Source organism: Pyrgilauda ruficollis, unplaced genomic scaffold, assembly GCF_017590135.1.
Source record: "Pyrgilauda ruficollis isolate IOZ18807 unplaced genomic scaffold, ASM1759013v1 scaffold7, whole genome shotgun sequence".
Lineage (NCBI taxonomy): Eukaryota > Metazoa > Chordata > Aves > Passeriformes > Passeridae > Pyrgilauda > Pyrgilauda ruficollis.
Genome location: NW_024528821.1, coordinates 11731705 through 11747317, shown reverse-complemented (window position 1 = coordinate 11747317; position 15613 = coordinate 11731705). Strand labels below are relative to the sequence as shown.

The window sequence follows — 15613 nt, the reverse complement described above, 5'->3', positions numbered from 1 at the left end:
ATGTGGGGCAGTTGTAACACAGTCTTGTTTTGCTCTGCTGAGATCTGCTAAGTGGGGCCCAGGGGACCATTGAAACCACAGAATTATCTTTTATTTGTTCTATAGATTTTTCTGACCAAAAAAAAAATGTAATACATCACCATCTTCACCCTTGCAAGGCGTGTGGTTTCACTGTAGTGTGGGCTCCGAGGGCTGTCTCTGTTGCCCATGGTGGGTGCCAGGGGTGGCAGAGGCCAAGTGGCCCCACTGCAAACCATTATTTATAAAGGAACAAAGTGGTAATTTTGCAACTATCACAGCTCAAATATGGGGCCGTTTCGCTGGTAATAAAACTATTACTCTGTAACTGTTTACTTATCAGGAGACCATTATGTGATTGATGACCTGAAAATGGAGGTTATCTTTCAATTCATTTGAAATGCAAACTGACTAGAAAATCTATAGTTATTGCGTCGTATTTTTAAGCAAAATCAGGCACCTACATTGACTTCCTATTTACATTTCTTTGAGAAGAAAAATCACATAAAAGCTATCAAGAAACACATTTCACAGCAGGCAAATTAATTGGTTTTACTGTATTTGAATGGAGGGTTTGTCAAATAAAACATGCCATGACAGTTAATAGTGTCATTTAGAGGCAGAAAATTATTGGCTTATTTGTTATTGGATAAAAGGAAGGCAAACACTTTGTATTAGGAAGTTTTAATGTGTTTAAAATCCTCATTAGGGATTTATGGACATTCTTGCTTAGCATAGCGCCTCATTAATTTGAGGCTAAACAGTTACTTCTGTGTTTCAATTGCAATTTTTTTTCCCTTTTCTTTAATTAGATCTCGCATTAGAGTTTGGTCTCTACACCACTGGAGATGTAGAATTAATTAATGTGATTTATAAATCTAATGGAAGTGAGTTATTCTTAGATATCTTTTCATTTTAGTGAGCAGTTTAACTGCACACAGCATAAGTGCACACAGATCTAAGAGATTTGGGGAGCTCAGGAAAAGTATGCAACTTCTGCATTGAATACATTTAGCAGTGTCCCTTGGCATTAATAGATCAAAGCATTTTAATTAGAAATGTAACTAAAAGAGAGGCCATAAAGATCCCATTCAAAATCAGATTTTCCTTGTTCTAAGTTCTGTACTGTCCAAAAAGTGTTATTTAACTCCCCTTTTGTAGATAACCATGACATTCAGTGGCAGTTGGGATAATTGTGTTTCTTACTATTTAATGAGCATAAGATCTGGCTCTTAATATACTCTGAGTTTGGATGCAATCACAATAAAAGCATATTCAATAATTGTGCTACTTTGTATTAATAAAAGGCAAATAGATTTTATTTCCTAAAAGAATTTAATTTATTTGATTGAAGTTTGTGTTAAAAATGTATCTATGTAGAGTAGTTATGCTAAGAGATTGGTATTTAAACCCTAAGATATTTCAAAACACATTTGTTTCGCTCAAAGCAGGAACAGGTCCTTGCCCTTTGAATTCTAGTCCTGTATTTTGAAGACAGTCTGAGGTCATGGCTTGCAAGTTGTGACTGTGGTGGAAGGATGTATGAAAACAACTAATTTGCGAACAAGCTCTGAGCAATTAGTTTGGGTCCCAGCATGGGCCTCGCAGCTGTGTGAGCCGCTGTGCAAATTATACCCAGGAGTACATTTTTCTGTGAGGACACTCTTACCTGCTTTAAAAAGCAGAAGTGAAACAGGTAACCAACGCAACCACCCACTGCATCCTTGTAGCCACAGTAGGGGTACTGTCAGATGTAAACACACGTTTAAGAAGGTTCCTCTTTAAAACCTCCAAAGAAATGTTACAATCTGAATTCTCAGGGTCAAATAATACTTCAGGTTACCTTGATGGAGCCTCACTGACATCAGGGAAGCTTTAGTCCCATTGCCAAGGCCACAGCCTGACCTGGTGAGTTTGGTACTATTTTGGCAGGAATTTACACAGCTCCTGCCTGATGCTGCTCTTGTGCTGGCACATACTAGGAACAGACACCACATTCCACTAATGTGAAATAGATTTAAAGGAGGTCCAATTCCAACTTATAGTAAATTTAGACAGCTCTGTCTGTACAGTAAAGGATTTTGCATGATTTCCAAGAGGTTCTACTCAAGGGGTTACACTGAGAATAAATATGGTGTACAATTTACATCCCCCTAACTGAGGGCAAGCGGACTTGTAAGCCAAGCTCCCTTCCTGCCTTTTATTCTACTTCATTGTCTTAGGAGAAGTTACATTTCATTCACACTGGCAAAAGGAAGACAAGAAACAGACACTTGATCATTATTTCTGCCACACCACATATCTCACTGCGGCAGTGGGTTGCACAGTCTGTTAGTCAGGCTTTGATGTTTCAAGTGGACAAGTGCACGGTGGCATTTTAGGTCAGGGCGCCTTTTGTCATCACTTTAGTGGAAATGTATAAGGCAGTGTTTTCCAGAATGAGGTGAAAATGCCAAGACACATAAGAAAATGTATGTAAGTAAATAAGTACTTGAAGTTATAATAGGAGGAGGAACCAAAAGAGAGGAAGGAAGAAAAAGAAATTTGACGTTCCAACTTTCCTTGCTCTTTGCCAGTATTAAATGGTTGTAACAGCCTTTATGCAAGGCAGTGTTTTGATCATAAATTAAGTACTGCAAAAGTCAGTTTTGTTGGAGCCTGGCTTAATACTGACGTTATCAGATACTCTGGTATTATCATTATGGTGAGTTTCTAAAATACTACATTCAGAATATTCCATAAGTAAAATGTGCAGCTTTACCTACATTAAGAAACTCCCAGGAGACCTTGAAGTGAGAGATCACTTTATCAGTCTTCTCTCTCTAATAGAGTTTGGCAATTTACTGCATGAAAACAATGGTGAACCATTGAGTTTAAATTGAGCATCAGCATATTGTGCTTTCATGGAGACTGTTTCATGCTGATCAACACTGAAATGGTGTTGTTAAAAGAAAACCAGAGAAATTAAAAAAGAAAAAAATGAAGTAAATTCAACATATACCGAGAAGAACAAGAAAAGTGTAATTGTCACATCCAGGTCAGTCTGGTTTAAAAGTTGCTGTAGCAGAACTAAATGCCAGTGAAAAAAAACATTATCCTTGTAGTTGGGCTTGCTCAGACTGGTAAAAAAGGTTGTTGTAAGCTGAGTTCTTTGTAGGGAGATGAAACTGAATCCTTTCAGTGTGGGGTTAGTCACCCCTCTGGTGGGACTGCACAGGTTTGTCTGGCTCTTGGAGACGAGCATACAAGAGTCACTGGCTTTTGTATGAAACTAAAGGTACCCATTGTGGGCAGCTTTGGCTTCTGAGCTAGAGACCTTTTGGAAGGTCACTGAAATCAGTGTGAGTCTGATTCAGTCACATTTTGGACCACACTATTTTTCCTAGATAAGGTGCTTTACTAGGGGGAAAAGGCATAAACTTCTCTGGCCACCTCTGGAAGAGCAGCTCTGACTGCAGGCCAGGCTGCCTTAGCTCAACAAATGAATTAACTCTCTCCTTAAAACTCTTTCGTGTTTTCAGGTTCTCCAGTAAATGCATATTTTGCACAGTTTCTGCAGTATTTGTATTAAAGGAGAACAGAGGAGCAGCTTTCTGTATTTTGTTTTAGGCAATAGTTTTTCTTTCTTTCCTAATTTTTTATATGTGAGAAAAGTATCTATTTCCACAGACATTTTAATAAGCCCCAGGAGATATTTCTGGGGTTAAAATAATGGGAAATATAGTCTTCTCATGGTATTTTGGTTCCAGGATGGTGGAGCCACTAAAAGAAAACAGTGGATATGCATTATTTAGGACTCAAATGGCTCCCTTGAAAATGAATAAGCCTGTGAAAAACACATGTATGTATTTGAGTACCAAGGGAGCAATTTTGGGCTTGTTTGGTTTTTGTTTTTGTTTTTTTTTTTTTTCTTTTAATACCACCATGTTTGACTTCATTCAGTTTCCTCCAAAATGCAAACATACAACCCTAAAGTATGTTGGCGATATCTCCACAAATATAAAATTTACCAGAAAAACCATACCATCAGATTGCAGTATTCACTCCTTGCTCTTTTGCTGCTTCCATTCTTACACATTTGCACTAAGGTAAGTAAGGAAGAGCCAAGAGCCTCCCAGCTAGTGAGATTAGCTGGCATCTATTCCAGGTGCCTTTGACATGAGTGACACTTTTTGAACATAGTATTGAGAAAGGAAGCAGGATCATGAGCTGTGAAACAATCCAAGGAGGTTTGGGCAGTGGGCTCTGAGCAGTGCTGTGAACTTCACTTGAAGTAAATACGGAATAATCTTCTCAGGAGGAGAAATGTGTAGTCAGATGGCAGCTGAGGGGAATGTTGGGAGCCATTGAAGTGGAGAAATGAAGCCTGAGTGTGCAAGAAAATACTGATGGAAGTCAAAGGAAAGGTGGTGTTGGAAAGACACGGGTGTGTATGACAAGTGCAGGTGAAGTGCATGTTCTCAGATTTGTAATGTGCATACTGCAAGAATTGAACCATAGGTTCATACAGGTTGGGAGGATGTTCAAATATCATCTAGTCCAGTGTGTTGTATCTGGAAATTCTGCTAGTCTTTGTACGGCCCCATCCATTTCCCACTTGTATTAATCAGAAAAAAAATCAGAAAAACCGAGCACTCTCTGTTAATGGGAAGCCTGCCAGGAGCTGAAGGCACTCAGAGGACAAGGCCTCTGCTGATTGTCCTCCTTTTGCTGTTTCTGGTTTTCTAAGTGTTTTCCTCATATCACTGTGTGGTGCACACTGGAAATGATCAATCAAGGCTCATGCACAGGATCTTTTCATGCTGGCAAGTGAAAAATCAATTTGTGTTTGAAGGAGTAAACAGTAGCACGAGCTTCATTTCCCCAGACTCAAAATGGATTCCTTGATAAAGGAGATGACAAGGAAAGCTGAGCTCTTGATGTATAAGCACATAGGTGCTCATGTGCAAGAAATCAGTGGACTCCTACATTCATTTTCCATGCTACACTTACCTTTTCAATAAAACAAAGATAGGAAGAAGAGATTACTTGTTGAATGCCAATTGTGCATCAATAAAACCAGGGGGATTGTTCATGAACAGTTTATACAGATGAAAATGTAGTCGGTCAGTTCTGGGAAAGACATTATTCATGGTGTATTTCTGCTTTATGGTACTACATTTGAATTTTCAGAACTATTTTCACAAGTCTGTTGGAAGATTCTGTTGCTAGCATTTCTGAGAAATGTCTGCTGTTGGATGTAAATTACAGGGAAAAGAGTCTTTGTATGATATTTCTGTGCCACGAAAACAAAATCTGATCTCATGCAGGTTATAAATTGTCCGGGAGGTAAGAGTAGTCAAGGAACTGTAGAATGAATAAATGGAAGGTTAGACCAACGTGACTCATCAGATATTGTAACCATTCACCCAATGTCATTTGATCTTATAACATTAAAGGCTGCTATTCCCTCACTCCTAGATTTCTGCCCTCCTTCCCTCCCTTTAAAGTTCAGCACTGAGCCACCCAAGCCATACATTAAACCCTTTGGTTCCACATCATTTAAGCGCTCTCCTCTCTCCTGTGAGACCAAAAAGTGAAGAAAGCTGTAGAATACTGGCTTGTATTAGGTGGAATATTTGACCATCTGACCTTTCCTTTTTTCCTTTTTTTTTCTTTTTTTCCTTTTTTTTTTTTATTAGTAAGCAATATTTGAAAGTAAACATGAAGCATTTTGATGCAAAAGAGGTCTGCCATATTAAAAGGAAATTGGAAGATGAGTTCAGTGTAGCATGTAGCTGTTGTGAAATCTTGCTTTGATTGAAGTTTTATTACCTCAGGACGTCTGTCTGCAGCTTATGTGCTGTTCTTCACTTGGGGGTTTGTGAATGCACTGCTGGCTGAGAGAAGAGCTCATGATGTGAATTGCAACCACTCAGTCTTGCAGAAGCCAAGTTCCTAAAATCTGTCCTTTCAGCTGAGTTAGACCATGCTGCTCATAAAGGAACAAAAGCACCAAGAGCATGCACAAGTGCAAACTGTGTCCTCCTTTTTAGACTCTGATTAGTGATGCAAGCTGAAGAGGAGAGAGAGGGGATGGAGAATCACATAATGGGTCCTAAAATGCTTGATTTTTATTAGATTAGGAAAGTAGTAGTATGGGATGAATGTCCAATCTTGACTAAACTACAAGAGGATCGTGGCAGTTTATTAATGGCAATTCTAATACCAATTTGTTGTAGCGCTAGCACTTGGGAAAGTGATGAATATTGTATCTGCTCTGTTTCATTCTGTCCCAGTGAATCTGTGCTTGGATGCCATGGTGTGCCATGTGGGCCCGCTCACACTTGTTAGCTGAATGCAAGTGTTTATGGACAATTAAACTTGCAATTTTTAATTCACACTTTGAAAGGTTGAGAGGTTGTTTTTTCTTTTTTTTTTTCTTTTCAAGACACTCTAAATTTCTAATAGATCTGTGCCTTTCAAGTCTCTTAAAATGTGCAACTGCAGCACGAATTTAGAAAAATGGTCTCATTTCTTTAGAAATCCATTAATAGTAATGTACTGAAAGACTCTTACATTGATCTTCTCTCTGATAGCCATGTTGTAATAATTATTCTTTTAATGTTTGCATCAATCTAAATGTTTTCCTCTTTGTGCTCTCTTCTACTTGGATCTCCCTATATGACAATCACAGCACTTTGACATCTTGCATTACTTTAATACCAATGATTCAAAACAAAGCAATGCCAAAGGGAACAAAAGTTCTGTCAAGCCATTAAAATCTTCTTTGCCATTAACACAATTAAATTGATGCATGAGCATTTAAAGTTATTAGCAAGTGCTGCCAGCAGAAGCTGGTTACAATTGCATAATATATAGTGGGCTTTATTAAAGTAAAATGGTATGTTTACTGTTATTATCATCATTAGTTCTGAAGTAACATAAACTTAAACAGGGATGTGAATTGGGAGAGAACTGTGAGACAACCAAGAACAAGCTCTGTCCTGTATTAATAGTGAGCGACACAGTCATCACTTTTCTAAACAAAGAAATACACATGGTACCTTGGCTAACCATTACAGCTGGCATGTGTAATGGTAGGGAAGGGTGTTAAAGAAAGAGAGCTTCTGTACCTCTGCTGCTCTCACTCTTCCCAGTCTGACTCACTCAGCTGGATTTTGGGCTGCTCCTGTTTCTGCGGTGAGAAATTTTGTGGTTGATGTGTTCACTGTGAGCTTTTTGGAGGACTGTTTGTTTTGTTTTCTCATATTCCAACATATTAGCTTTTCAACGAAAAAAAATGAGGCGTGTATTAGAGACACGTGTTCTGTCCCACTGCACAGTGCAGTAATACCCCTGCTTGCTAACCTTTTGATTAACCATATTCCTCACTGAATGGGGAGCTGGTATGAGGAATGGAAAACACAGAGGAGCATAGAACTTTATTGAGAGAGAAAAAAGTAATTTAAGTGAAAAGTAGGGAGATGAAGGAAGTCCCATCAAGTCCAAGTCCTGTCGTGTAAGGGTGGACTGCTTGTCTGTTGCAGTTTATGCTGACCACACATGGGCAGTTCTCAGCCAGACTTGTTAGGTAATTTGAGCTGAGTAGAAACTGGGGACAAAAGGTAAGGTTCTTTTTTTGGTTGTTTGACAGTTTTAAGGTGATATTGTGGAAAGTTATAATCTAAAATAGATAAAAATCACTAACATCCCTGTGGTGTAGTCATATTCACTTGGGTAATCCTTTACCAAGATACTGATGAACTACTGGGAATTCAGAGAACAGTGGTGAAATAAGCCAAAGGGGAGGAAAATCTGGTTTATCAGGAAAGAAGGTAAAAGTTGAACATAGAGCATTTGAAAAAAAGTGCATATCTGTGTATGGTGTAAATGTGAAGGGAAGTAATGGATTACTTTTACTAATGGGAAGGGCTCTACAGAAAAGCTGAGTTGACACTGAAAGCAAAATTTTAACCATTATAAAGAAAGTACCAAGTAATTTACAACACTCCAGACTTCATTAAGGGAAGGAGTGGGAGACCCATTTCCCTACAGTTTTTGGGTCAGACTAGCCATAGTACCAGAAGATAGGGGGCTACATTAGCAGAGCATGAGCTTGGTGATCTAAAAGGTCTCTGTGGTCTTTGACTTCTGCAGCTGTGTGGATTTATCCATGAGGCTTAGTGCTGGCTGAAGTGCAGGCAGAAGGCCATGGTCAGTGCTTTGGTCAAGCCCTGTAGCAGATTAGGATGACAGGGATTAAGTTTAGTCATGACTGTCTTTCACCAAACCAGTTACTAAGGGCAATGAGGTAGAAGAATCAGACAGAAAAGTCTCCCTGAATATTTCTGGCACAAAGGACTTACCTGTGCTTTGGTACCTTCCTGAATATTGTCTCTTCCTCTCCTGCTTTACCCCACGATAAGAGCCCACCATAGCTCTGTGCAAGTGCCACAGAGTGGCTGTACTTACAGGTCACATCTGCCTGTTGTTTCTGTAATTGTTCATGATATTTAAAGGTTTTGTACTTTTTCATATCCTTAGAATGAAGGATTGTGGCAAATGCTGTAAGTACCATTTAACAAGTATTTTCAATTGGAATGTATTAGCAGCATCACTGTGTGTGTGCATGGGTGTGGCTGGGTGCAGAGACAAATTGAATCTTTCTGAGGGGAGAAGGAGCAGCTGTCAGGCCACTGGAGGTGGATGCCTGTGTGCTGTGCAGGCTGCAGAGGACACTGAACCTGCAACAGGCTGATGGAGTGAGGGACAACAAAATCAGCAACCACCCTTATAGTCCAACCAGTATTTTACTACAGTATATATTTAAGTTTTAAGAGCTGTCTGGGCTGTTAGCCTATTAAGCTGTAGGATAAGATAGTTGATGATAACAGCTTTCTCCTGTTATCACCTCTGTCCTTCTCTGCAGCATGTGGCAAGTTAAACCAAACCTCGCCCTCTCTCTGAAGGCTGCCGATAGGAGTAACAGTGGGATCTTCTTCAATTACAGAAGTTTCAGGCAATTCCACTGCCAGTTCTCAACTGTGAGGAAATCAGAGTACTTTATTGCTTCAAAAGTGTCGTTAGTAACACAAAGCAGCGTGGAAGAAAAAAACAACTTTTGACAAAATGGGTACTGCTGATGATTTATGTTGATCTGAACTGGAAAATTTGGTAGGCAGCAAGCATGGATACAGCAATCTTCAAACAGAGGCAGTTGCTTGTTAGCTGTTCACCTGTGTGGTTGAACTTTGCATCCAGCACCTGACTAAACATTTCTTTTTTTTCTTTAAACCTAGGTTGCCCTTCCCAATGACTCCAGCTGTGTGGAAGAAATACTGCGGGTAAGTAATACCCTTTGCTTTTTTATCTCCTGTATAATTGTAGTGCTGTTATTTTCATCTTCCAAGGAGAGGGTTTATAGGGCTGTCTTTAACACTGTAGTTAAATAATAACATATCAGTGGGTCTGTATTAAGAGACACATACAGGGGGTAGGCCCAGGGTACTCCTTAGTGAGATCAGTTCACCTAAGACTGCATCTGCCAGCTTGTTTCAGTCAGGATTTACACATGTTCCTGTCCTTTTCAAGCTCAGTCCCTGAGTCTATCCAGGACACATTTCTCTCCTACCCTGAGGTGCAGTTGCCTTAATTCTTCTACTCACAAACTGACCTACAGTCTTCCTCCTTCCTCTGGACTACAATTGCTCATCATTCATGGTTTTGTTAAAGACTTACAGACGTTTTCTCTGTGATCTTTGGTCAGTGGTTCAATACAGAAAATTGCAACTCCAAACTAAGAATGGCTTAATTACAACAAGATCATGTAATAAGAAAAAGGGAGTGTGCACAAGTTGTATGCCTTACTCTAAGTGTAAGATGGGCTCTTTCTCAGACACGCCAGCATTGGGGTTCCCTGTTGGCAGTGAGATTTGCCTGGGGGCAGTTTTTCAACCCACCAGTCCCTCTCTCAGATTTAGCTTTTCCTCCTCATGGGTTGAGTTTCCCATCTGTCATAGCTACCTGCCTGGGATTGCCAGCCAACCAGCTGATTTTTGGTGTAAAAGGGATAAAATTTCAGTGGGAATTTGTGCCAGCCATGTCCTTGTTACTGGAGGTAGTGCTGCAGACTTACCCAGACCTGAAATCATGTGTAACAATCATGCCAGCTTGTTTGCAAAGACTTACTCTTGCTTATAAAATGAAAGAAGCTTCTCACTATTCATTGCAATTCAGAGTTAAATAGCTTGGAAAACTTGCTCCTGGTTTCTGTACACACATTATCTTGGGCTGCTCTAGATGTCCTTATGGGGTGGCAGTGTTGCTGCAGGAGTGTTGAGGCAGTGGGCAGGTGTGCTCGTGCAGACCTGCTGTAAGGGAGAAGAACCTGCATGAGCACCCAGGAGCAATGAATGCAAGGAAATAAATAATATTTACTTTCAGCCTTCAAAGTGAGCAGAGGTTTATTACCTATGGAACACCAAGGGAGCAAAAGCAAAGGAAATGTTGAAAGGCTCTGCAAAATACTTGGTATATTTAAAATGTCTCTTCCTTTTATATATTTCAATTAGGTTCATTACTATAGTTGAAATTAATGACTTGTTGGCTGGGGAAAGCAGTTGTTTTCAGTAAAAAGCATCAAAAGAAAATGTGATGGGGTGAATTTCAGGGATCAGTCATCCAGGTGACACTTTTAGTGTGGGAACAACATGTATAAATCACAGGAAGCAGAAATGTCTTTTTTCTAATCAAGACGGTGACCCTATTTCCTACACCATGAATTTAATTTGAGTCAACAAACAAGCACAATATGCTGGGCTTCCTTCTGAAACCTGTTGAGATTGGAGCAGGTTTTCTGTTGCCTTTAGAGAATGGGGATGATCTGCAGAGCCCCTGCTCCTGCCACCAGTGAGCCATCAAACTTGGGGGCACTTTTGATGTGGACAGAGCAGGGATTTAGCAGCATTCCATGTCTCTGGGGATCTCTCTCACAAGGACATGTGATGGGCCTGTGAAGAAGGGATACAAACCATCAGATCTTTCTGGACTATGGCTGCAGGTGCCCAGAAGCATCCCTCGTGCCCATCCTGGAGTAAACCTGTCAGGCATAGCAGCTGGCATGGCCAGAAGGCACCTGGGGCACGACACCTGTGTTAGGGTGCAGAGACAGCCTTGGCACGTGGACCTCAGCCATGGTTCCCCCAGGGTGCTCCCCTCCATGTGCAGGAGGGAGGTTTGCTGCTGCTTCCCAGGGACTCTGTGCCCTGGGCTGCTCTGGGCACCCCAGGCTGCCTTCAGCCTTTTGTAACCTGCCTGCACTGGGCTGCACAGCCCTGCCTGTGTGAGCACAGCAACCCAGAGCTGCTTTGGGACTGCTCAGCAAAGAGCCAGCAGACCCCAGCCGCAGCTGGATGCCCTCGGGGCAGCGGCTCAGGATTCCGACCACACGTGGTGCTGAAGCACACCTGGCACTAGAAGTACCTGGGTTTTGTCAGTGTTTTACTTTGTTCTTCACAAATTTATGCTGCGGAACAAGCTAGCAGGAAATGTGTTTTGGCTGCATGCAGGATATCATATTCTACTTGACAGGCAGTGGAGAGAAAATAAGTAAGAGAATGTGATGCCCAGCAGTGGTCAAAATCCAGTCTTTGGGCTCCCCATGGAAACCGTGTCAGAAGATTCAGGCTGGCTGCTCCAGATGAAAGAATGACCCTTGGTTTCAGCAGAAATTTGCACTTTGAGAACCTGGATTAAGTTTCCAGCCCTGACAGATACTTCTTGGCCTTTCAGGGCCATTTACATAGGCTCTGATGAACTTTTGAGAGTGTGGGTCTCAGCTCCCTCATGGCAGCTTTTCTCAGTAAAAACACCATGTTATTCACATTTCTGTCCTGTCAGGGATGTTACAGAGGTAAATACAAAGGATTCCAAGACAGTCAAGCCCCAGAAGTGGACAACTGGGCTGTAATTTTGCATTTTGCCCAGCCAAACCATTGGCAACCCCTGGCAGTTTCTGCTCTGGGCTGTGTCTGCTGCCAGGCTGTGCTCCCCAAAGAGCTGGGGAAGGGTGCTCTGCCTGGCACTTGCCCTTGGAGCAAGGCATACCTTGAAATTTGCATTTTTTTTTCTGTTTGGATTTGTTTTGGTTTTTTAAGTTGGAGGATTAATTCAGTTCCATCCCTCAGAAAGACACAGTAACTCTCAAGGGCTTCTTTGCTAGACTTTACAAGGAAGAGGTACTCCTGCAAAGATCTGTGACCTCTGATTTTACATAGCTCTTTTTTCAAGCTGAACTTGATTAATGGGTTCTGTAATTGTAGAGGTTTGTAATTCCTAATCTGTCTTCTTTTTTTTTTTTTTTTTCCATCTTGGAGAAAAAAGGTTTAATTGAATTTATATTCTAAAATTTTCAACCAAGTGAGGGGAAAGGTCTTGACTTCATTCAGACCCCTGAGTCTTCAGAGACAAAATTTCACAGTCCTTTAGATTTCCTGAAACACTTAGCTTCTTATGTCATCTTGTGTAAATGCTTTAAGGACTGTTCCCAATACTACAGCCAAAGGTTAATGGCAGAGCAGTCTCCTGCTGATTTTACTTTTCTAACCAGGATGGCTGAGAAGGTTGTGAAAAATAATAATAAATAATAATAATAGTAATCATCATCATAATCTCTTATGCAACTAAGGCCAAACAGTAATGATAGCACAGATTGCATTTAATACAGACTGCTACTGAAACTGAAAGATAAAGACAAATACCTGGTGGTCTACACTTTTTTCTGTTCCAAAATGTGTTGGAGTTATTTTTCCAGCCAATGCAGTGGTTTTGAAAGTGCAGATAATATGGAACACAGGCAATTAAAAGTATGTGCGTGTAATTCACATTTTATTAAAATGGATTTAAATTAAGTTGTCACTTGCTATGTGCATCCATTGAAAAATGAGTTCATTGAAATGTTGTGATACAAAGTGCAGATGGGGCAGGAGAACTGACATTTAAAACCAGTCTCCAAAGCTGTTACTTGTGCCACTTGTACCAGTGCTTGACATCAGAGTGCCTTGCTGTCAGTGCATGTGATGTGAGCCATGTGCTGGCCCAGGGAAGGGAGGTGTGCAGGTGGCACGGAGGGTGAACAAGCAGTGATCCTTTTCCTGTCTGTGGAGAGCACAGAAGGGACCTTCCTTAGCCTTGGTTTACCCCTGGCTAAAGAGTTGATAAGTGCACAACACTGCATGGGAGAGAAAGGAAATTTTTTTTTAAGTACATGTTCTGGAGGACTTGGAGTGTAAATTGGAAATTCGGGCTGGGTGTTCAGGCAATCAATCGGACATAACCCAGCGCTGCACCCAGGCAGGCTCTGCTCTCTGGAAATCCGTCCCTGCTTAGAGGAACAAAAGAATTGTTGTACATGCATATTCACAGTAGGAAGGCATCAAGTAACTAGATGGACTTCTGATGGTATGTGGACAGCTGTGATACTAATTAGAAGCTTTCCACTCTGGAAGCAAAACAGATCCCAAATATAGTTCAGATTGTAATAAGTGTAAAAATGACTGGAGTTAAATGAGCAAAGTCTCTAATTTGTATGGTCGTCTTCTGATGACTAGCTCCTGTCTAATGACATGGGAGAATATGTAAATTGATCAGCAGGTGAAAATGCCCTTGACTCTGCAAATTATGTATAGGATTACCTTCCTCATGCCAATTGAAAGCACTAACAGATTTAATATGTCTCACCCACAGCTGAAGTGAGCTGTTCACATAGCAAAATGAGACTGTAACAGATATAGCCCATTATTTGCCCCTCAGTAATTGTTTTCTCTTCTAAAATACAAACAACATTGAAGAATGATGCTAAACCTAATTATAATAATTGTAATTTGAAAAATACAGGTAGGCTGTCCAGAGTGGTTACAAATGCACTTAGTAGCTGACGGGTAGTTTAAATATTTTCATGTGGAGTCTGGGGGCTTGCTGGGGAGGACATGATGTGAATTTAAAATGATTATCCAGACGTCACTGGACAAGTGAATAACGAGCTGACTGGCCTAGTAAATCATGTGAACCTGTCAAATGTGGGAACACGTTGGGGAGGAGATGATGTCAAGTAACAGTAACTTAGCAACCTGGCATTTAGCTGTCCAGAGAATGAGTAAGAGTAGCCACTTTTAAATAGCTGAGTAAATAAATGAATCCCTATACGTCTTAGGTGTGCTATAAAAATAGCCCAGCACCGTATGTTTTGTGTCAAGCTGCTTCTTTCTCCTGGATAAGGTGATTTATTATTTCTATTGAAATGAAAAAATGGATTGAAAAGTTAACCCAAGTGTAAATGTGGATCTGTGGCCTTTGTCCCTGCTCTGGCGTGCAGCCTTTGAAAGCATGCAAGGAACGGGTAATAGCCTGCTTTGAGAGTTGGTTTTTTCCTTCATACTCTGCTTATGTACACAAAGATTTGGATGGATAAAAACAATTAATTTCTTTGCAATTTCTAAGCCATTGCATTTTCAAGCTTTTTATCAGCATTTTCTCAATGGAGGCAGAACCAGTTTCTGCTCTTACATCAATATAAATCAAGGGGTAATTCCACTGACCTCTGATCTCATTTGAGTTCATTGAATTCTTCTTCCTCTCACACTGGTATAAATTGGCAGCAGCTCCACTTACATTGCTGCTGCTGTTATAAAATAAAAAAAGTTACCTCTGCATTACTTTAGGTATACATAAAAGCAGAGACCAGTTCTTTGCTCTGATGATTCTTCAGGTGTGGTCTCACTCCAGAAAATGGAAATGCTAAATATTTCCTTGAGAACAGCTCCTTCCTAGTTTGGTAGGTGATAAGCTCAAATCTACTCTCAGTATCACCACAAACATTTTTGCATTCAGCAGCAATTCCAGGAAGGTTGAAGGAAGCCTTTTCCCAGCATTTTGTGCACTGTCCAGTATGCGCACAGGATGGGTGACATCAATAGCTGGAGTCATTTGAGGGCAGCCTGCTGTAAGCTTGGAGTGCAAAAGGCTCTTTGGGAGCTGGAAAATGCAGCCTTAGGTTTTCCCAACCCAGAGCACACCCTTGGCCCCCGTGTGCTGCACCTGACCGTGGCAGAAAAGGATTATCCAAATTTTTGGCCATTCATCTTTACAGTGACAACATTATGGTGGCACCCATGAGAAAAGCACTTCAGGAGCACTCTCCCAAAGCTGCATTAACTTGAGGGTGCATCATGTCTGAATCTCAGAGCTGCCTTCAGGCAGGCAGAGTGGGAAGCTGCTGGGTCGATGCCGATGTTTGGTGAGGCTGTTGTTCTGTGGGTCCCCATTGCACGGCTGGCGTGGCACAGGTTACGTGTGAGGGGAGTGATGCACTTGTGGTGTAGACCTGTAGCATAAATCTGCTTTGTGCTGCCAGCTGAAGGCAAGGCAGACTGCGTGCTGCTGGGGAGGTGACAGGGAGGAAAGGTTGACTGTCTGATCTGACAAATGCGCGTGGGTGTGCAGAGTTTCCTGTATTCGAAAGCTGGTGTTCTGCACCTGCCTGTTACAGGGATAAATGCCTCTTCAAGATGTAATGCAGCAAAAGATTAGACCTTTGTCAGGACAGACAAGCAAGGTC

The 15613-nt window shown here is 41.1% G+C and overlaps 1 protein-coding gene across 2 annotated transcripts in view; it reads left to right on the top strand.

The window, feature by feature from the left end:
• The window catches only part of AFF2 (AF4/FMR2 family member 2), a 333484-nt gene that overhangs the window by 169284 nt on the left and 148587 nt on the right, over positions 1-15613 (top strand). For both annotated transcript variants that reach the window (XM_041485178.1, XM_041485177.1), the window contains exon 4: positions 9300-9344. In XM_041485178.1, the coding sequence (XP_041341112.1) occupies positions 9300-9344 (45 nt within the window). The remainder of the gene's footprint in view (positions 1-9299; positions 9345-15613) is intronic.